Consider the following 20,375-nt stretch of genomic DNA (forward strand, 5'->3'; position numbering starts at 1 on the left):
TTCAAAGCCAGCCTGGGTACTAAAAGTCCGTGAAACTCTTATCTCCAATAAACCACCAGAAAACCAGAATTGGCGCTGTGGCTCAAGGTGTAGGGCCATAGCCTTGAGCTGAAGAGCTCAGGGACAGCGCCCAGGCCCAGAGTTCAAGCCCCATGACTGACAAAAAAAAAAGAAAAAACTGGAGGACAGCGTGTCCTGGGTTGTTCAGAGCGTGCGGGCCCTGGCTGGAGAGGGTGACTGGAATCTCTCCACCCCACCCCCTCCCTGCCAGGACTGCTGGCCAGTGGGAAGGGTTAGTGCAGGGCAGTGAGCGTGTCGAGGTTTATAAGAGTTTAGAAGGACCTCCATTCCTCCCCGGTGCGGGGCCTGTGCTCTCCCTTCTGTGGAGGGCTCCGTGGGGAGACCGCAGCGCCCTGCGCCATCTCAGGACCCCGTGGACTTTGCTGACACTGGAACCACGGGGATGGAGAGCAAGTCAGTGCACTCACTGCAGAGGAAGATTCTGGAAGGAGTGCCAGTACCTCCTCCTGTACCTGGAGGGGCCCCACGCTGAGTGTTTTCCCCCACAGACTCCTCTAGAAGCTTCTCTAGGACCCTCAGCGCCCTCCCACCCAGCCCCCCGGGCCTGAGCAGGTTCTCACCCACTGCCTCAGCACCCAAGCACCCCAGCCCTCTGAGTTCCTCTCTGACCCCCGGTGACCCCCTGTCTTCCTATTCAGCATAGACTGTACCTTCCCCTGATAAAACTGCCAGCCAGCCTGTCGAGATGGTGCCCGCGTGTCATCTAGCACCCGGAGGCCGGGATTCAAGTGCCAGGCCATTCTGGTTGACACCCAGCCAGATGTTAGTTGATCAGCACAGCTCAGAAGGAGTTCACAGGGCGACATCACTGCGTCCTCTCAGTGGGGGGACATCCTCCCCGCTGTGATCCCCCGGCTTCCTTCCACCTTCCTAGGGGAAATCCACAAAACAGGCCTGCCATGGTGGCGGGGGCTTCGTAGCAACCCCACGCTGGAGATGATGGCTACGCCAGGAACATGGGTGAATTGGGCACCACCCACCACACAGCAAAGGAAAAGGAACCACCCCGCCAGCGCGCTCGCCCCAACAGCTGCCTCCTTCATGAAAGGACAGTAGGACCAGGGGTGGGGCCTCGTGGTAGAATGCCTGCCAAGTGTGCAAGATCTTCAGTACCACAGACACAGAAAAAGGACAGTGCCCAGGCCAAGAGTTCAAGCCCCAAGGGCGGCAAAAAAAAAAAAAGAATCAGAACAGAGCTGGACCCTGGTACCTTCAGCCTTACGATCCTGGCTACTCCCCGAGGCTGAGATCTGAGTGTCAGGGTTTGAAGCCAAACCTGGCAGGAAAGTCTGAGATTCAACTCAGGGAAACTACTCAGACAAAGCTGGAAGTGGTGCTGTGCCTTAAGTGGTAGAGCGCGAGCCTTGCGCATAGGCTCAGGGACAGAGCCCAAGCCCTGAGTTCAAGCCCCCAGACCAGCCAAAACAAATCAGGACCCAGTGGCATGGCTAGAGAGGTAGAGCATCTCCTAGTAAGCTCAAGACCCTGGCTCCACATCAGAATTCTGCTACTTGCACCATGCCTTAGGTCCAGAATTTGGGTATCTCAAAGACTTTTCTGCCTAGACTACCAAGATCCTCAGGGCTCAGCCTCCCCACAGATGTGAGCCAACAGCTCCCCAGCTTATAGAGATCCAAACCCCAAGGAAAGCGCACGCACGCACACACACACACACACACACACACACACACACGTACACACGTGCTAGCAGCTGTAGTTTCTATTAAAAAGAAACCCTCACCAGAGGGTTGTCCAAAGGAAAGGAAGAGAAGAAACAATTTGTAGGTGTTTATTTCCTTCTGTCTAAATTTTCCTTGAGAAGAAACATTGCCTGTGAGAAGGCAAATTAAAATTAAATGCCCCAAACAGCCTGGCTCTGGTGGCTCATGTCTGGAAGCCAGCCAGAGCAGGAAACAAGTTACCTACCAAAAGACTGGAAGTGGATGTGTGGCTCAAGTGATACAGTGCCAACATTGAACAAAAAGCTCAGAGAAGCATGGAGGCACTGGTGTTCAGCTTTCAGCATAAGCTATTATATACAAAGTAACTTGGGGGTGGGGGTGGAGGGGAGGGAAATGGGGACCAAGACATGAGAAAGGGTATCAATGTATGTGAAGTAATGCACCTTCCATCTGGAGAATGTAATGTAACCCTTCTATTAATTACAATAAAAAAATACATGGAGAAAAAAAAAGTAACTCGTTGCTAAAAATTAGGCCTGGCATGGTGACTCAGGCCTGTAATCCTAGCTACTCTGTAGCTGGGATCTGAGGATAGAGGTTCAAAGCCAGCCTGGGCACTAAAGATCTTATCTCCAATTAGCCTCCACAAAACCAGACATAGGGTTGTGGCTCCAGTAGTAGATTGGTAACCTTGAGCTGAAGAGCTTAGAGAGGACAGCCCCCAGGCCCAGAGTTCAAGCCACTAGACCAACAAAACAAACCCACCAACAAACAAAAACATCCAGGAATCAAGTAGCCCTGGCTTCACACCTGCAATGCTGGCTACTCAGGAGGCTGATATGGGAGGATCAAGGTTCAAAGCCAGCCGGGACACAAAAGAACCTGAGACTCTTATCTCCAATTAACCTCCAGAAAATGAGAAGTGGGGCTTGGCTCAAGGGTAGGGCAGTAGTATTGAGCTGAAGCGTTCTCGGACAACGCCAGGCCCAGGGGTAGGGTGGTAGCCTTTTGCTGAAGAGCTCAGCGAGAGCTCTCGTCAACTTCAAGCTCCATGGCAAAAAAAAAAAACAAAAACGCCAGGAGTTTGGCCTAGTGGTAGAGTCTTGGCATGAACGAAACCCTGGGTTTAATTCCTTGGTACCACATACATGGAAAAAGCCAGGAAGTGGTGCTGTGGTTGAAGCAGAAGGGCCATAGCCTTGAGCAAAGTGTCCAAGGCCCTGAGTTCAAGCTCCAGCACTGGCCAAAAAAACCCCACAATTATTTTATTTTGTGGTGCTGGGGATTGAACACAGGGCCTTGGCACACTGGCATGCTCTCTGGGCTAACTTGTTGCTATTTTGATGCAGTATTTTGAAACATGTATCCTCCTTCCCAGCGCACTGACCCGCTGTGGCCACCTGTGGCCACCAGAGGGCAGACGACACTCAAAATTAGAAGCCTGCATTCCCATACAGAAGAATTCAAATTCCAGCACTCGCCTAAGTCACAAAGATGAAGAAAGTAGAAAGACAATTACAGAAAGCCACTGGAAAGGGAAGAGAATCAGGCAGGAACTGGAGGGCACTTAACATTCAGAAAGGGAAAGCACGAAGTGAGTTTCTCCTTTGTGCAGCTTTTAGCCTAGAGCAAACCACCAAAGACCTCCCAATCCAAAAAAGGACAGCAACAGCTGAGCAATTCAGCTGAGTCCTCAAATGACCCTGTCAGAGCTAGAAAAAGAAGTTTGACAATAGCCCTTGTAATTGTCCTCAAGAAATTGGGAGAAATATATTGTGGTTTTTAATTTTTTTGTTTTTTTGGCCAGACCTGGGCTTGAGCTCAGGGCCTGAGCACTGTCCTTGGGTTCTCTAAAGGCTTGAGCTCTACCACTTGAGCCTCAGCACCACTTCCAGCTTTTTCTGTGCATGTGGTACCGAGGAATTGAGCCCAAGTCTTCATACAAGTTAGGCAAGCACTCTACCATTAGGCCAGATTCCTGGCCAGAAATGTATTCCTTATGAAGAATGAAGGAGTAGAACCTGGCATGATGGTACGTGCCTGTAAACCCAGCACTGGGCTCACACAAGCAAGGGATTGTGAATTTGACATTAGCCTGAGGGACCCAGTGGGAATTAGACAGCAATGAAGCAGCGAGATAACCCTTTCCGCATGACAGCTGTGGTTCCTCTAAGCCAGGGCCAATTCCATTGCTTTCCTCGAGATAGAAACTTCAGGAAGCCAGGCACCAGTGGCTCATGTCTAGAAAGCTGAGATTTGATGATCATGATTCAAGGACAGACAGTCTGGGCAAGAAAGCTCTACCCCTTGATGAATCATCTCATGCCCAGGCTGGCTTCAAATCGGGATCCTCCAATCTCAACCTCCTGAGTAGCTAGGACTACAGCTGTGAACCACTGGGTTTAGGCTCAGGGCTACAAATTAGGCAAGCGTTCCACCATTTGTGGCCACACCCCCACAACCCCCCTGAACTTTTTGGCTTCAGGTGTTTTTTGTTTGCTTTTTCCCCCAGTCCTGGACCTGAGCACTGTCCTTGGATTTTCTCAAGCCACACCACTTCCGGCTTTTTCAATGTATGTGGTACTGAGGAATCGAACCCAGGTCTTCATGCATGCTAGGCAAGCACTCTACCACTAGGCCACACTCCCGGCCCATGGGTTTTGTTTTCTGTCTTGTAAACTACTCTGCATCCAGGTTTGAGGCTCAACCTCGCTCCCACCCAGGTGAGACTCTGAGACTGCCGTGTAGCTGGGGCCAGCGAGTTCATTCTGACCCCTCCCCTGCCTTCCCTGCTGAGGAACACCGTGCATTCTCCTAGTCTGGGGATGGGGAGAAAGCTGATGTCCTGATGACCTTGATGTCCTGATGACCTTCTGGAGGAAGCCGGGCTACCGTCACGCCTAGGCTTCTCCTGCCTCGCCGCCCAGGACTGGGGTTACAGGCGCACCTCCAGGCTTGGGTTGGTGACCCTACCTTTCCTGTTGGGGCTATACCAGGAATGGAATTGCTGGGGCAGGGCTAAGCCCTGCTCAAGTCCAAAGGTGAATTTAACTACGGTTCTGAGGCGGCCTGCGTGCTCCAGGATGAACATTTCCTTGCGTCTGGTGTTCTTTTACATTTTGTCCCTGCCTGGATTCCACAGGAGTCTCGGGTTCTGATCTCCACAAGCCTGCTCATAACCCTGCCCTGCTCTCTCTACCCTCCTCACTCAGACTAAATCCTGCCTCGGTTCTCTGCAGGGTCACCTCTCTTTGGGTCCAGGTTCTGATCCCTGCCTTTAGCTCCTCGGCTCCCTCTCGCCTGGAGAGGTGTGGTTCCAGCCACACCTCCCTGCCCCAGGGCCTTGGCACTTGCTGGTGGACTGCAGGGAAGGCCAGGGAATGCTCTCCTCCCTGCCTCCCTGCTGCTAACCTCTGAGCCTTTCCTGGCAGCTTAATTATCTGAACACCATGGCTCCACCTTGCCTTCTGGCTGTATTTCCTGCAGGCCTATCCTTTTCTCTTCTGCACTGAGCCCCCAACACCCACCTGCACTCCAGGCTGCTAGCTTTATTTTCCAACTCCAGAACCCCACCAATGCCCAGAACCCCGCTAGTGCTGCAACTCCCAGCATGCTCCTCTCGCAGTCACACACGGCTCGCCCCAGCACCCCTCAGAGAGACCAACAAGGACTGGGGCCCAGCTCTGGGATTTATTACCCCCCTCCCTGGCTAAGAGGGGCGGGGGGGGGGGGGGGACGGGGAGGGGGAGGTTCTCAGTGTGTAGTTGACACTCAGATGTGGGGCCATGGTGGCAGTGGAGGGGCTCTTGGAAGTTGGGGTGAGGGTCCTCAGGGCTGGGCTGTGGGAACTGGGCCCCCAGAGGCCTGGGTGGGGCTGGGAGAGCCAGGGTTCCCCAGGGGGGCGGCGGTGGGGGTCCCTGAGAGCCTGGCGGTGAGGGGCAGGGGCAGGGGCAGAGGCAGAGGCAGGGGCAGAGGCAGAGGCAGGGGCAGGGGCAGGGGCAGGGGCAGAGGCAGGGGCAGGGGACAGTGGCAGAGGCAGAGGCAGGGGCAGGGGCAGAGGCAGGGGCAGGGGCAGGGGCAGGGGCAGGGGCAGGGGCAGGGGCAGGGGACAGTGGCAGGGGCAGGGGCAGGGGCAGGAGCAGAGACAGAGGCAGGGGCAGGGGACAGTGGCAGGGGCAGGGGCAGGGGCAGGGGCAGAGACAGAGGCAGGGGCAGGGGACAGTGGCAGGGGCAGAGGCAGGGGCAGGGGCAGGGGACAGTGGCAGGGGCAGGGGCAGGGGCAGAGACAGCGGCAGGGGCAGCGCAGGCCGCTGGGCCACGAGGCGACGGCGCGGGCTGGAGGGCTCAGAGCTCGTCGTGGTGTCGCGTCAGGTCCTCGCCGTAGTTGGTGGCCTGGCTTCCCACGAACATGTTCCAGTTCCCCAGGATCTCAGCCTTGCTCAGGCGGCCGTCCTGGGCGCGGGGAGGGGACAGGGCGAGGCTGCCTGGGCCGCCGCCACCTCCTGACCCCTCCGCGGGTGCGGGCCCTGTGTCCCCCCGGGGGTGTGGGTCCCGTGTCCCCGTGGGTGTGGGTCCCTGTGTCCCCCATGGGTGTGGTCCTCGTGTCCCCCGTGGGTGTGGTTCCCGTGTCCCGTGGGTGTGGGTTCCCCTGTGGATGTGGGTCCCCGTGTTCCCGGTGGGTGTGGGTTTCCCCGTGGGTGTGGGTCCCGTGTCCCGTGGGTGTGGTCCTCGTGTTCCCCGTGGGTGTGGGTCCCGTGTCCCCCGTGGGTGTGGTTCCCGTGTCCCCCGTGAGTGAGGGTCCTCGTGTCCCCCGTGGATGTGGGTCTCCCGTGGATGTGGGTTCCCCCGTGGGTGTGGGTTCCCCCGTGGGTGTGGGTCCCGTGTTCCCGTGGGTGAGGGTCCCCTTGTCCCCCGTGGGTGTGGGTTCCCCCGTGGGTGTGGGTCCCGGGTCCCCGTGGTTGCAGTCCCCGGGTCCCCCGTGGATGTGGGTCCCGTGTCCCCTTGGGTGTGGGTCCCCTTGTCCCCCGTGGGTGTGGGTCTCCCGTGGATGTGGGTTCCCCCGTGGGTGTGGGTCCCGGGTCCCCGTGAGTGAGGGTCCTCTTGTCCCCCGTGGATGTGGGTCTCCCGTGGATGTGGGTTCCCCCGTGGGTGTGGTTCCCGTGTCCCCCGTGGGTGTGGTTCCCGTGTCCCCCGTGGGTGTGGTCCTCGTGTCCCCGTGGGTGCGGTTCCCGTGTCCCAGTGGGTGTGGGTTTCCCCGTGGGTGCGGTTCCCGTGTCTCCGTGGGTGTGGGTTCCCCCGTGGGTGTGGGTCCCCGTGTCCCCCGTGGGTGTGGTCCTCGTGTCCCCGTGGGTGCGGTTCCCGTGTCCCAGTGGGTGTGGGTTTCCCCGTGGGTGCGGTTCCCGTGTCTCCGTGGGTGTGGGTCCCCGTGTCCCCCGTGGGTGTGGTCCTCGTGTCCCCGTGGGTGCGGTTCCCGTGTCCCAGTGGGTGTGGGTTCCCCCGTGGGTGTGGGTCCCCGTGTCCCCGTGGGTGTGGGTCCCGTGTCCCCGTGGTTGCGGTCCCCGTGTCCCCCGTGGATGTGGGTCTCCCGTGGATGTGGGTTCCCCGTGGGTGTGGGTCCTGTGTCCCCGTGGGTGTGGGTCCCCATGTCCCCCGTGGATGTGGGTGTCCCCGTGGGTGTGGGTCCCGTGTTCCCGTGGGTGAGGGTCCCCTTGTCCCCCGTGGGTGTGGGTCCCGGGTCCCCGTGAGTGAGGGTCCTCGTGTCCCCCGTGGATGTGGGTCTCCCGTGGATGTGGGTTCCCCCGTGGGTGTGGGTCCCGTGTCCCCTTGGGTGTGGGTCCCCTTGTCCCCCGTGGGTGTGGGTTCCCCCGTGGGTGTGGGTCCCGGGTCCCCGTGGTTGCGGTCCCCGGGTCCCCCGTGGATGTGGGTCTCCCGTGGATGTGGGTTCCCCGTGGGTGTGGGTCCCGGGTCCCCCGTGCCCTCCCCGGCGGCACCTTGTCCACGTCGCTCTCGTGCAGCAGGTGGTTGGCCTCCACGAGCGGCTGGTCCTGCGAGGGCGGCAGCACCCAGTGGCCCACCTCGCCGCCGTCCAGCCGCCCGTCCTTGTTGAGGTCCCGGAAGTCTCGGAACTGCTGGCGCTCGGTCTCCACCCAGGCCGGCTCCGCCTCGCCGGGCTCCGCAGAGTACAGGTCCGCTGGGGCGAGAGGGGGGCGTGGGGCCCGGCGCCATGGACCCCGAGACCCGCTGGCCTGCCTTCCCGGTCCCCTGGGCCCCGAGACCCGCTGGCCTGCCTTCCCCGTCCCCCTGGACCCCGAGACCCGCTGGCCTGCCTTCCCCGTCCCCTGGACCCCGAGACCCGCTGGCCTGCCTTCCCCGTCCCCCTGGGCCCCGAGACCCGCTGGCCTGCCTTCCCATCCCCCTGGGCCCGGCCCCGGCCTGCCTTCCCGTCCCCCTGGGCCCGGCCCCGGCCTGCCTTCCCCCGTGGGCCGCCCACTCACCGATGTACTCCTCCACTTGCACGTAGCCGTCTTTGTCTTTGTCCAGGTCCTCCAGCGTCTCCTGGGGAGAGGGACGGAGCTGGGGTCAGTCCAGGCCTGGGGTCCGGGTGCGGGGCAGACACAGGCCACGCGGGACAGGTGGGAGCAGCAAGGGGCAGGGCGGTGGCCTGGAGCTGAAGAGCTCAGGGGCAGCGCCCAGGCCCAGAGCTCCAAACACAAAATAAGGACGCGAGAGGTGGCTCGGGGCTCGTGCTGGGGCTGCAGACGGTGAGAAAGAACAATCCCTCCGCTGCAGAACGGAGCAGCTTAACCCAGAGGTGCGGCCGGAGTTGTGTCAGCATGGGGGGCTGGGGGCTTTCTTGGGGTTCAGCCAGGATCAGGGTGGTCTGAGGCTCTTCTGGGGCAGCAGCGTCCCATACACCCGACAAGATTCGGCAGGGGAGGCAGGGCAGGGCCGGGTGGGGGGTGGGACGCGGGACACGGGACCCGCCCGCATGTGAGTTGGTGACCTGGGCCCCCACGGAAGGCGCTGGAAAAGAGGTGGCCATAGCACAGGCTGAAAAGCAGGGGGCCCAGGGCTGGAGGCCCCGCGCGTCCGCGCACCGCGATCACGATGTCCCGCATGTGCGGGAACTCCTCCGGGTGCAGGAAGGCCGTCAGCTCCTCGCGGGTGGCCAGGGAGTCCCCGTCCTGGTCGGCCACTCGGAAACGCCGCTCATCCCGAGCCAGCATCTTCTTATAGGTCTCCGCGTCCTCCACGTCGTGGAATTCTTCCCCTGGGGAAGGGGGGGCGTGGGTGAGCCGGGAGTCCCGACTGCCTCGCGGGGTAAGGGCTCGCCGGGCCTGCACGCCCGGAGCCCCTGATCCCCAGGGCCGGCCGGCGTCAGCGTCCAGCTCCGAAACCCAGGGCCAGCTCGAGGGCAGGGGCGGGGGAAGAGGCTGGGCAGGCAAGGAGGATGAGGTCAGAGGCAGGCCAGGGGGACACAGAGCGTCAGAAGCGGGTGGTGTGGGAGAGCAGGGGTGTGCAAGGCAGGGCTCTGGGGTCCCCAGGACCGGGGAGCAGGCTGGGTCCCCGCGGCGTACCGGGCGCGTAGTGGCCATAGGTGGCGTTGCGCAGCTCCTCCCAACCCACGCGCCCGTCGCGGTCGGTGTCGTACGTGTCCCAGGCCGCGCTCACCGAGTCCCGGATGTGCCGCTGCTGCGTGTGCGCGATCCACGCGCGGAGCTCAGCCAGCGACACCCAGCCGTCCCCGTCCCCAGCACGGTCCATGCGGTCCACGATCCGCCTGCCAGCCGGGCGGGGCACCTGTCAGTCCTGGCCCCGCCCATGGCAGGCCCCGCCCGCGACACGCCCTGTCCATGGCAGGCTCCGCCCACGACAGGCCCCGCCCGCAGCAGGCTCCGCCCACGGCAGGCCCCGTCCACGACAGGCCCCGCCTGCGAACACAGACACACCCTCTAGACAGGACAGACTTGCAAGTGGACTAAGGGACACTTGTCAATCTGCAGGCCACGCCCATCCGTGGCCACGCCCCTCGGCCTATACTCCTCCCCAGAAATATCTGGTCCCGCCCAAGAGTAGTTGGACAAAGGCCATAGCACAGCCAGGAGCCTTGCCCACCAAGACCACGCCCCCACGACCACGACCACGCCGTGACCACGCCCCCGAGGCCTATACCTTGTTCAAACCTCCTAGGGCTGAGATCGAAAAGAGGAAACCCAGCTCACACAGGGCCCCAAGCAGGAGGGCTCTGAACCCCTAACTGACTCTGAAGCTCCACTCCTTGTCTTATCAGCCCTCTCAACCGCCACACTCCAGCATCTGGCTGTTCTAGAACCAAATCACCCACTCACCTCAGCTCCCTCCTTGCCTGTCCACCTCCCTGTCTCATGTCCAGTCCTTCTAGGACGCATCTTGCACTCTTCCATGGCCCAGGAGCCTCTCCCCTCTCCCCTGCATGGTCCTGATTGCCAACCAACCCCTAACAGAGACCTCGTGGCACTGTCTCTGCTGGCATCATCCCTCATCCCCAACCATCAAGACCTCCCTGGTTCTACCCCAGCAGCCACCCTCATCACACAAGGCTGTCTTTGCTAGGTCCCCTTGGCTGAGACAGATAAGGAAAATAAGATCTGAGATTATGGTCATCAGTTCCTGCCAAGGAGAACTGCTGTGACCTATTTGATACAGCAGCCAACTGAGGAGGGGAGCTTTCTGGTACAAGGGAACCAAGAGCAGCTTGGAAGTAGAATCTGAAACATGTTGCTGCCCTAAAATGTCATATTTGGGGTGCATATGGTGACACAAGCCTGTAATCCCAGCTAATAGGGAGGCAGAAATAGGATTGTGGTGGGAGGCTGGCCCCAGGCAAATAACAAGTCATTAGACCCTATCTAAAAAATAAAGGGGCCAGGAGTTTGGCCTAGTGGTAGAGTGCTTGCCTAGCATACAGGAAGACTCAGGTGTGATCCCTTGGTACCACATACACAGAAATGACCAGAAGTGGGGCTGTGGCTCAAGTAGTAGAATTCTATCCTTGAGACAGCCCAAGGACACTGCCTAGGTCCTGAGTTCAGTCCCTAGGACTGGTAAAAAAAATAAAAGAGGACTGGGGGCATGGTTCAAATGGTAGAGCATCTGCCTGCCTGAAACAATGCCCTGAGTTCAAATCCCAGTATTGCAAACCAACATATCTTGAGATCCCAGTTTTAACTTGTCTTCTTCCCCAGGAGAAGTGGAACTTTGCACTTGAATTTGCACAAAGAAGCAATGTTCTGTTTAGCCCATACTCACTCCCTTTCCTAGCCTTGACCTGTCCCTCCTAAAGCCCTCATCTGTCCCCCAAATCCCCTCTCTGAACATGCACCCCCAACTTTGGCTCTCCTACCCTAGCCGGGCCTGGCTTTCCTCTGGGCTGAGCTGGTCGAATTCCTTGGCCACTTCCCGTCCCAGGAAAGCCTCGTGGTCGTACTGGAAGTTCCCGTGGGCGTCGTCATGGGGGGCCTCGCTCAGGGGGGCCTCCTGGTGCACCCTCGCCTGGCCGTGGGGACCAGCGTCGGGCGAAGGCTTCCCCTGGGCCGCGCGCCTCAGCAACAACAGAAGCAGCAGGAATGATGAGCCCCACATCATCTGTCTGTCCCTGGGGAGTAAAAGCCAGGGGTCAGGGGTCGCAGGGAAGAGGCTAGAAATAGAACCGAAGGGAGGGGGAACCTACGAGAGAGAGAGAGAGAGAGAGAGAGAGAGAGAGAGAGAGAGAGAGAGAGAGAGAGAGAGAGAGAGAGAGAGAGAGAGAGAGAGAGGCAAAAAGGAATTGAGGGCAAAAAGTGTGGGGCTTCAAAGTTTGGAGCGGGCCATGGAGGAAGGGAGGACGCAGTGCCAGGAGGTAAAACCAACTGCGGGGCCCACTTTCCTGGATGGGGGGGCTGTCTCAGGGCCGCAGTGGGGCGGGGTGGGGGGACTAGGAGGAGACGTGGCGGACATCCCACTCAAAAGGGCAGGGCATGGCAGTGGCCTGCGAGAGATGAGGCGACTTCCCGGCCAGGCTCTCGGCCTGGAGCCGCCCTCCCCGGCCGGCGCCCCCACGTCCACGCTCTTACCCCGTTCTCCGCCCCGGATTCCCTCGCCACGCTCGGCTCCCACTCGGCTCCGCTGGATGCTCTTCCAAAGGCGAAACTTGGCCACTTTCCAGCCAGGCCCCGCCCCGGGCAGCTCATAGGCCCCGCCCCGTAGCCAATAAGCACACCGGATGTCTCTGTGGGCGTGGCCAAGACGCAGGGGGCGTGCCTCAGGCGCCCCTCGCCACGTCCACAAAGGGAAGCCGGAGCGAGGGGCTAGCGGCCGAGGGGGCAATGCTGGAGCGACGCCCTGCAGGGGGAACTACAGCGCCCGGCATGCCTTGGGCTCCCCGCCTGCCCACTCCCAGTAGGTCTAGCCCCCAAGGCTCATGGGAAATGTATTTCAGTCCCTTTCTTTTTGAAGCGGCAGGGCCAGAGGTGGCATTCCCAATCTCCCCAAGAAGCGACAACTTTTGTCTTTCTGCCTCACCAAAAAAGATTCGCGTTAGACTCTAGGATGGCATTGCATACAACTTTCAGAAACTTAGGAAGGGACAAGACACCTCTGGTTTCTATTCAAAACTGGCCTCCGGAGAGCGGCCACCATTCATTTCCACCCACCATCCTCCCTCCTTTACCTCCCCATTTTAAAACCTGAAAATGATTGAGAACACACAGATTCGGGCCCAAACTCATGTTATATGTGGAAATGGAAAAGTGCCATATACATTTAGGAGGGGAAACTGAGGCAGGCCATAAAAGGAGGGGTCCAGAGAGAGAACATCGGGCCCAGGACTCCTCTGGAGGCTCAGAGATGCCAGGATTTGGTGTCACAGCATGAAAGGGATGAATGAGGCTATACTAGTTAGTCGCAGCCAAAGTAGGGGACAGTCAGGCTGAGGCATTTACGTCCTGAGGTTCAGCATCCTGGTGCTGATTGGGAGTGGACAGGAGACTGTCATCATCATCCCCGCGGAGGGAGATCCAAGGGGCTGCGAGAGAGGAAAGGGGTAGTGAGAATCTCTGAGAAGCCAGGTCTGGAAAGTCCCTGAGATTCTTATCTCCGATTAGCACAGAGCAAGAAATGTAGCTCTGGCTAAAGTGGTCGAGCTCTAGCCTTGAGAGGAAAGAGTTCAGGAACAGTGTCCAGACCCTCACGTCAAACTCCAGTACTGACATCTCTGGGTCTGTGTGTCTCTGACTGCCATGTCTGTCTTAGTGTCTCAGCTTCTCTCCATTTCTCCCCTGCCCACCCCCAGATATCTTGCCTTCCTTTCCTCTCTATTTGGCCCTCGCCTCTGGGTTTCTCTGTTTCTATTCTGGACATTCCTGCCCCATCTGGCTTTGAACCTCTAGCCTCAGATCTCAGCCTCCTGAGTAGTTAGGGTGACAGGCAAGAGCCACCAGCGCCCACCTAGCTTTCCCAAAGCCCCTGTCCTCTGTGTGAGGCTCTCCCTCCTTCCACCCCTACCCACCTGTCAGCCCTCTTCTCATCCTCCACCACAGCAGAACTCCTCCCGTGGCTGCCACCGCCACAAACACCAGCAAGCCAAAGACAATTCCACCCACTGGGACCGAGGACTTGGCTGGTGACTCTGCAACCAGAAAGTGCTATGAGGATAGGAGACTGGGGGGAGGGGGTGTTCTAGATCCTCCCAATCTCAGAAATCCTGCAGCACCAATAGTCCCGTGAAGGCAGACACAGAAAAGGCCAGGCAGGTTAATGTCCTGGGTCTGGGCAGAGTGTCCTCAGGTTGGATGTGAGAACCACGAGCAACAGAGCGTGTGATCACCCCAGCATGTACAAGAAGGGGGCAGTGAGCAGCAGCACAGGAGACTGGCAGTAGCAAGGCAGGAGATGCTCAGTCTGAAGAGCAGCAGCAGCAGGATGGAAGATGGTCAGACTCAGGAGGACTGGCTGCAGTGGTGCACAGGTGGTCAGAGTTCATGAGACCAGGAGCAGCAGGATGGAAGGCAGTCAGACTAGGACGACTGGCATTAAGAGACACAGGACAGTCAGATGGGGCCAAGACAGGACCAGGGATCTCACCCAGCTCCACAGTGAAGGGGTGTGCCAGCCCCCGGTGCTGCACCAGGCAGTGGTAGTGGTGCTCGTCACCGCTTTTCACCGTGAGGGAGGACCAGGCATGGAAGGAGCCGTCGCCGTTGGGGCCGAAGCCGCTGGCGTCTCCGGTGCCAGCCGCCAGCCCGTTCCACAGGAATCGGAGCTGCAGCTCGGGGGGGTAGAAGGAGAAGGCGCTGCAGGTGAGCACGGAGTAGCCGGGCCTGCCTGGCCGAGCCTTCAGGCGCATGGAGGGGGGCTCTGTGAGGGGGGACAGGCACAGGTCTCAGGCCAGGGGAGGAACGCAAGGCCTACTCTACAGTCAAGAAAAAGATAGCCCAGGCTGGGATCTGAGGATCCTGGTTCAAAGCCAGCCTCATCAGGAAAGTCAGTGAGACTCTTTTCTCCAATGTATCACCAGAAAACCGAAGTCACGCTGTGGCCTCACGTGGCAGAGCTGAAGAGCTCAGGGACTGTGCCCAAGCCCAGAGTTCAAGCCCCACAACAGGCAAAAAAAAAAAAAAAAAAAAAAGACAGTCAGAGGATACATGAGTTTTCCGGCTGAGGGGAACCAGAAATAGTCCTGAGAAATAACTAATCTTTCCAAACTGACATGAGAAGAATTTTTTTTGTGTGTGTGTGGGTCATGGGGCTTGAACTAGGCCTGGGTGTTGTCCCTGAGCTCTAGAGCTCAAGGCTACCACCCTACCCTTGAGTCAAGCCCCACTTCCTGGTTTTTAGAGGTTAATTGGAGATAAGAGTCTCAGGTCCTTTTATGCCCGGGCAAGCTTTGAACCTTGATCCTCAGATCTCAACTGCCAGAGTAGCTAGGATTACAGGTGTGAGCCACCACGCCCAGCTCCAGAAGAAATTTTGAAATGCTTAAGTAAGTCCTATAACTACATACAGGTTTGTGAGCCAGGCTAGCTAGGGAACGGAGCTAAGTGGCAGAGCAATACCTAACAGGTACACAGCCCCAAATCTCACCCTTAGCATGAGGAAAGGCAAGAGAGACATCCCAAGACCAGGAGCCCTCAGTCAAGGTCACAGCAACTAAAGAAAATAACAGGCTGGGAGTTTGACCTAGTGGTAGAGTTCCTGCCTGGCATGCATGCAGACCTGGGTTCAATTCTTCAGTACCACATACGTCGAAAAAGCATAGAAAAGAAGTGGTGCTGTGTCTCAAGTGGTAGAGTTCTAGCCTTGAGGAAGCCCAAGTTCAAGCCCTGAGTTCAAGCCCTAGGACAGGCAAAAAAGAAGAGATAATACTACTTTTATTCAAACTGATCCAGGAGACATCATACATGTCTCTGTCTCTCTCTCTACACACACACATATACATATATATATATATATACATGCATATATTGTATAGATGTGTCTATCTATCTATGTAACTGGTAGGGATCATCATATCCAACTTACTGGAATCTCAATAACTTTTGGTCCGGGTTGGCTTCAAACTAGGATTCTACAGATCTCTGCTTCCAGTATGACGAGGATTACAGGTGTGAGCCACTACACTCAGCAGACAGCAGTTTTGATGGCAAGGCCTCTCAAGATAAATTAAGGCTATTGTGTTTCCTCTAAATAGACTAAAAATCCTGAAATACAATATTAGCAGATAGAATCTCTTAATATATAAGAAAGAAAGTGCAGCAAAAATGGAATACAATCTATTCTAAGGGGCCTGGAACTGGTGGCTCACGCCTGTCATCCTAGCTACTCAGGAGGCCGAGATCTGAGGATCCTGGTTCAAAGCCAGCTCAGGAAGGAAAAGTCCATGAGACTCTTATCTCCAATAAACCACCATAAAATCGGAAGTTGCCCTGTGGCTCCAAGTGGTAGAGAGCTCAGGGTTTGTGCCCAGGCCCAGAGTTCAAGTCCCACAACCATCAACAACAACATCAAATCAGGCTGGGCATGGTGACACAAAACACTTGAAATCCCAGTGTTCCGGAGGCTTGAGGGAGGAGGATCATGAATTCAGATTTGAGGCCAGATCTAAAAACAAAAACAAAACCAAAATCCCCCAAACCTAACAATTCAAAAATCCAGTAGATAAGGGGGATCTGGCTGCCTAGCAAGAAGGCTTCTTCACTAAAAGTGGGTCTCACAATAGGATCTTCTGGGGTTCTTGTAAGTGCTCAGCAGAAAACAGGCTAAGTGCTATTTTACAAAGCTGGAAACCAAGCAATGTTTCTCCAAAGGCTCACTCAGACGAGTTGGCAAAATTTGCTGCACAGTCAGGTCAGCTGGAGGCCAGGCCAGGACTGTCAGCAGTTCTGGGTTCTGTTTTCTGTCTGCCTGGAACTGTTGCCAGCGTGTATGTGTCGTCCTGTGTCACTCTCAGAGCCAGGTCCCACTGCCTCCAAGGGACATGGGTATGACCTGGACTAAATCCAAGTCAGAAACTATAGCTGGCCAAACCAACACCATTAAAAGGAATTTTGTTCAAACCAGGCATGGTGGCTCATGCCTGCAATCCCAGTGACTCAGTAGGCTGAATCTGGAGGATTGAGAGTTTGATGCCTGCTTGGGCAAAATTTAAGTCACAGAAGCAGACAGACAGGAGCACACAAGCACAGACATGGGAGAAAACATAGCTGCAAGCCAAGGATAAAGGCCACAGCTTGCTGACACCTTTGCTCTTAAGATTCCAGTGACCAGGGGCTGGGTGTGTGGACTAGTGGTAGAGTGCTTGCCTAACATGCATGAAGACCCAGGTTTGATTCCTCAGAAAAAGCCAAAGTGATGCTGTGGCTCAAGTGGTAGAGCTCTAGCTTTGAGAAAGCTCAAGGACAGTGCTCAGACCCTGAGGTCAAGCCCAGGACTGGCAAAAAAAAAAAAAAAAATGTGATTTGGCCAGGAGTTTGACCTAGTAGTAGAACGTTTACCTAGCATGCACGAAGACCCAGGTTCAATTCCTCCATACCACATACATAGAAAAAAGCTGGAAATGGTGCTGTGGCTCAAGTGGTAGAGCTCTAGCTTTGAGAAAGTCCAAGGTCAGTGCTCAGGCCCTAAGCTCAAGCGCCAGGTCTGGCAACAAATAAACAAACAAACAAACAATTCCAGTGACCAGACCTGAGAGAAAACTATAGCTGTTGTCTGATGTGTGCCACCAGGCATAAAAATTAAACCTGAGTTTAGCTTGGTGGTAGAGTGCTTGCCTAGCATGCATGAAGACCTGGGTTCAAGACCTCAGTACCACATAGACAGAAAAAGCTGGAAGTGGTGCTGTGGCTCACATGGCAGAGCGCTAGCCTTGAGAAAGCCCAAGGACAGTGCCCAGGCCCTGAGTTCTGCCCAGAGCAGTGCTCACTCGTCCATGAGGACAGCCTAAGTGAATGTTTGCTGAATGACTTGGTTTAGGGACCTCAGCAACATCCGAGGACTCCATTTACATTTGAGGAGGACTTCCCAATGTGAGGGTGAGGTCCAGCCACCCCCCCACCCCAGGAGAAGGCTCTGTGGAGAGAGGCAGGAAAGGGGGGGAAGGGCCCAGGGATGAAGAGGATGGAGTGGCCTGCACCGAGGCCCAAGGCTCACCCTTCCACTCCAGGTTCCCGCGCCCCAGATCCAGGTGTCCCCGAAGCCGCTGAGGGCATGAGGAGAGCAGGAAGTCCTTCTCCTTCCAGGCGGCATCCTCCTGCTGCATCCACAGCTTGCCAATGGTCAGAGACTCAGGCCAATTCCCCGTCCAGTTGCTCATCTTGGGGTTGAACCTCATGAACTCCTCACCATTCAGAGCGAAGATGGCCGTGGGCACCGAGGAGTTGTCAGGGGCAAGTTCACAGCCCAGCAGGCCTTGCAGGACTTGGGCATCTGGTGTGTCATACAAGGTGAGCAGAGCCAGGAGCACAAGGGACAGCCCGCCTCCCTCACCCAGGGTCCAGACCCAGCCTCCTCCCTCAGACCCTGGAAGCCAGACCCACCTCTCCCCAGGGCTTGAAGAGCATCTTTAAATAGCTTCTCCTTGTCCCTCAGGTCTCGGGTCTCTTTCTCCCAGTACCAGGGCACCTGGTCCTCCCAGACCCACGCCCCGCAGGCCTCGGCTGTGGGCCGCAGACTGCTGTAGCTCAGGTACTGCTGTGGCCCCAGCCAGCCTGAGGCCCAGAAGGCAGGGGTGCCGGGGGTAGGGTTGCTCACTGCAGTGAGGTGGTAGAGGAGGGAGGGTCGGGGCTCTGTGGAGAGAGACAAGCTGGTGGGGTGTGGAGACCTAGACTTCTAGCCCGACAGCACCATCAACACACAGGACTTGAGTCAAGAGGAGCTAAGCAGAGATCAGGAGAGAGACAGACAGACAGACATCCAGAACAGGACAGAATGATCACAGAGAGGGGGGGGACAGAGGCTCAGAAAGAGGAACAGAGACCCTGGGAAGAACAAGATAAAAGACAGAGAGACGGGGGGAAGGGAGGGAGAGAGGCAAGAGAGAGGGAGAGACAAGGTCCTGAGGCCCCAGGCAGGGCAGTCCCCGGGCTGCAGTGCCAGTGGAGAGACTCTGAGTCAACAGCCTTCACCCCCTCTGGATTCAGCGCCCCCCACCCCAGCCCCTGCCTTCAGTCCCTCCAGCCCCACAGCCCCTCACCTGCACCCCAGCTCCGAGGCAAGAGGACAAGCAGGAAACCCAGTGCCCAGGGCCGCAGCCAGGGCACCTCCATGCTGAGAGGGCGACCTGGGGTGGGAGGGACTGGTGAAACTTCCGGACCCCGACCCGCCTCTTCCTCCAGCTGGGTTGTCAACACCCAAACTCTGGTGGGGGTCGGCTTTTGGGGTCCACTCCAAAATGACAACAATGCCTTTCTCCTTCCACGAACTTTCACCCCCTAATTTGACCCAGTTTGGTTAATTAATTACAGAAGCTGGTAAATCTGATATTTCAGTTCTCAGCCCTCGCCCATTCCCACCCTCGCCTATCCCAGCAGTGCAGGCTCGACCTCCTCCCTCAAACCCAGGGGCCCACATCTGGCCTCCTCCCTCAGGCCCCGTGGTCCGGACTTCAGACTCAGAGGTCCAAACCCGGCCTCCTCCTCAGACTCAGAGGTCCAGGCCCCAGTCCTCCCGCCCCTGCCTGGGCCCCCTTCTGGCTCACCTTCGCCTTGTCTCTGGTGTCTGCAGCCCTGGCTATTTCCCGTGACTGGGGACCCCAGTTCCTCTCTCACATCCTGCCTGGACACCACACACTGATTCCAAGAACAGCAGCCCCGCCCCCCAGCTGCAGGGCGCACCCCGGCCCGGCCCCTCTGGAAAATTGTTTGCTTCTTTGTCTTTCTCTTGTTGCCTAGATTTTATGTGGAAGGTGGCAGCCACCCACCAAGCGGCACAACACCCACTCAGGTGAGCTGAGGAGGGGAATGGCTTGGCTACTGGGATGCAGTTTCTTGCGGGGACACCCCTGGGCTTGGGGAAGATCTGGGGAGCACTCTGCTGTCCTCAGAGACCCTGGGTTGATGCCAGCTGACAGAGCTGAGGGCTGTGGCCCCTCCCCACACCCCTTTGTCCCACATACTCACGGAAATGGCACCCCAGAATGTGGGGAATGGAGAACAGAGCTCTGTAGTATTCACATACCCATTGTACTGGGTTCCATCTCCAGCATGATTATAACCACACACACACACACACACACACACACACACACACACACACACACACACACACCTTGAGTTCTAAGACAACCCTTAGGTGTTCCTGCTAGGAAGCCTCTTTTCCTGAGAAATGCCCAGCATCCTGCAGTCTGCACCAGCTCTAACACAACTGGAATTCTCGGTCTCCTCCCTCAGAGCCAGAGCCCAGGTCCCAGCTCCCTCACCAGGTGTCTGTCCCCTGGGCCTGGTTCTAATCACCCAAGCCTTCCTTAGCAGGCCTCAGGTGGCCAACATGAATGCTGGGAAGCCTGCACTGCTGTCTGTCCATCACCCGGAGGACTGGATGTCCATAGCATCTCCTCCATGAGCCCGGTCACTGCTGTGGCATGGCCTCTTCTACTTCTTCTTTGCCTTTCCCCCCTCCCCAGACAGTCTTCTGTGTCCCCTTCTACTACCAGGCTCTCCCTTTCCACCACCTGCCCTGGAAAGATAAAGTAACAACAAGTTCAAGTGCTCAAAACTGGGAACTGGTGGCTCATGCTAATAAGTCCTAACTACGCAGGAGGCTGAGATCTGAGGATGGCAATTCAAAGCCAACCCAATAAAAGTCTACAGCAAGGCTTTTATCTCCAACGAACCACCAGAAAACTGGAGATGACACTGTGGCTCAAAGTGGTAGAGCATTAGCCTTGAGCTAAAGAGCTCAGGGACAACACCCGGGCCCTGAGTTCAAGCCCCACACCTGACCAAAAAAGATCTGTTTGGTTTAAGCCCCCCAAGCTTCCCAGAGCCCCCACCAACACCCAGAGGCAGTGGCCGGGGTGTCCCCAGGAGCCTTGGATCCTGAAATCTTGGCTTACCCATGTCCATATATCTCCTCTAAGGATCAGGAGCTGGAGACACGCTG

The 20,375-nt window shown here is 57.3% G+C and overlaps 2 protein-coding genes across 2 annotated transcripts; both read right to left on the bottom strand.

Moving 5' to 3' along the window:
- Positions 1-6,059: 6,059 nt before the first annotated feature.
- Positions 6,060-11,948, bottom strand: Rcn3 (reticulocalbin 3). The gene is made up of 7 exons (XM_090322477.1): positions 11,855-11,948; positions 11,146-11,397; positions 9,341-9,543; positions 8,861-9,033; positions 8,258-8,318; positions 7,754-7,953; positions 6,060-6,215 (listed from the first exon to the last, which is right to left on the bottom strand). Exons 2-7 carry the CDS (start codon positions 11,385-11,387, stop codon positions 6,108-6,110), a joined length of 987 nt encoding a protein of 328 aa, XP_090178603.1. The 5' UTR covers positions 11,388-11,397; positions 11,855-11,948; the 3' UTR covers positions 6,060-6,107.
- Positions 11,949-12,491: 543 nt separating this feature from the next.
- Fcgrt (Fc gamma receptor and transporter) lies at positions 12,492-19,055 on the bottom strand. The gene is made up of 7 exons (XM_090322495.1): positions 18,973-19,055; positions 18,469-18,555; positions 17,813-18,061; positions 17,427-17,702; positions 13,863-14,135; positions 13,288-13,407; positions 12,492-12,804 (listed from the first exon to the last, which is right to left on the bottom strand). Exons 2-7 carry the CDS (start codon positions 18,539-18,541, stop codon positions 12,704-12,706), a joined length of 1,092 nt encoding a protein of 363 aa, XP_090178621.1. The 5' UTR covers positions 18,542-18,555; positions 18,973-19,055; the 3' UTR covers positions 12,492-12,703.
- Between the last annotated feature and the right edge of the window lie 1,320 nt (positions 19,056-20,375).

The sequence above is a fragment of the Megascapheus bottae genome, chromosome 31, assembly GCF_031878675.1.
Source record: "Megascapheus bottae isolate mThoBot1 chromosome 31, mThoBot2.hap1, whole genome shotgun sequence".
Classification (NCBI taxonomy): Eukaryota; Metazoa; Chordata; class Mammalia; order Rodentia; family Geomyidae; genus Megascapheus; species Megascapheus bottae.

Coding starts and splice junctions, on each gene's coding strand:
- Fcgrt (XM_090322495.1), bottom strand. CDS start 18,541: ATGGAGGTGCCCTGGCTGCGGCCCTGGGCACTGGGTTTCCTGCTTGTC. Junction 18,062..18,468: donor GCCTCGGAGCTGGGGTGCAG/GTGAGGGGCTGT, acceptor CTCTCTCCACAG/AGCCCCGACCCTCCCTCCTC. Junction 13,408..13,862: donor CCCCTTCACTGTGGAGCTGG/GTGAGATCCCTG, acceptor TTCTGGTTGCAG/AGTCACCAGCCAAGTCCTCG.
- Rcn3 (XM_090322477.1), bottom strand. CDS start 11,387: ATGATGTGGGGCTCATCATTCCTGCTGCTTCTGTTGTTGCTGAGGCGC. Junction 9,544..11,145: donor GAAAGCCAGGCCCGGCTAGG/GTAGGAGAGCCA, acceptor CCCGGCTGGCAG/GCGGATCGTGGACCGCATGG. Junction 9,034..9,340: donor CTATGGCCACTACGCGCCCG/GTACGCCGCGGG, acceptor CCCCTTCCCCAG/GGGAAGAATTCCACGACGTG.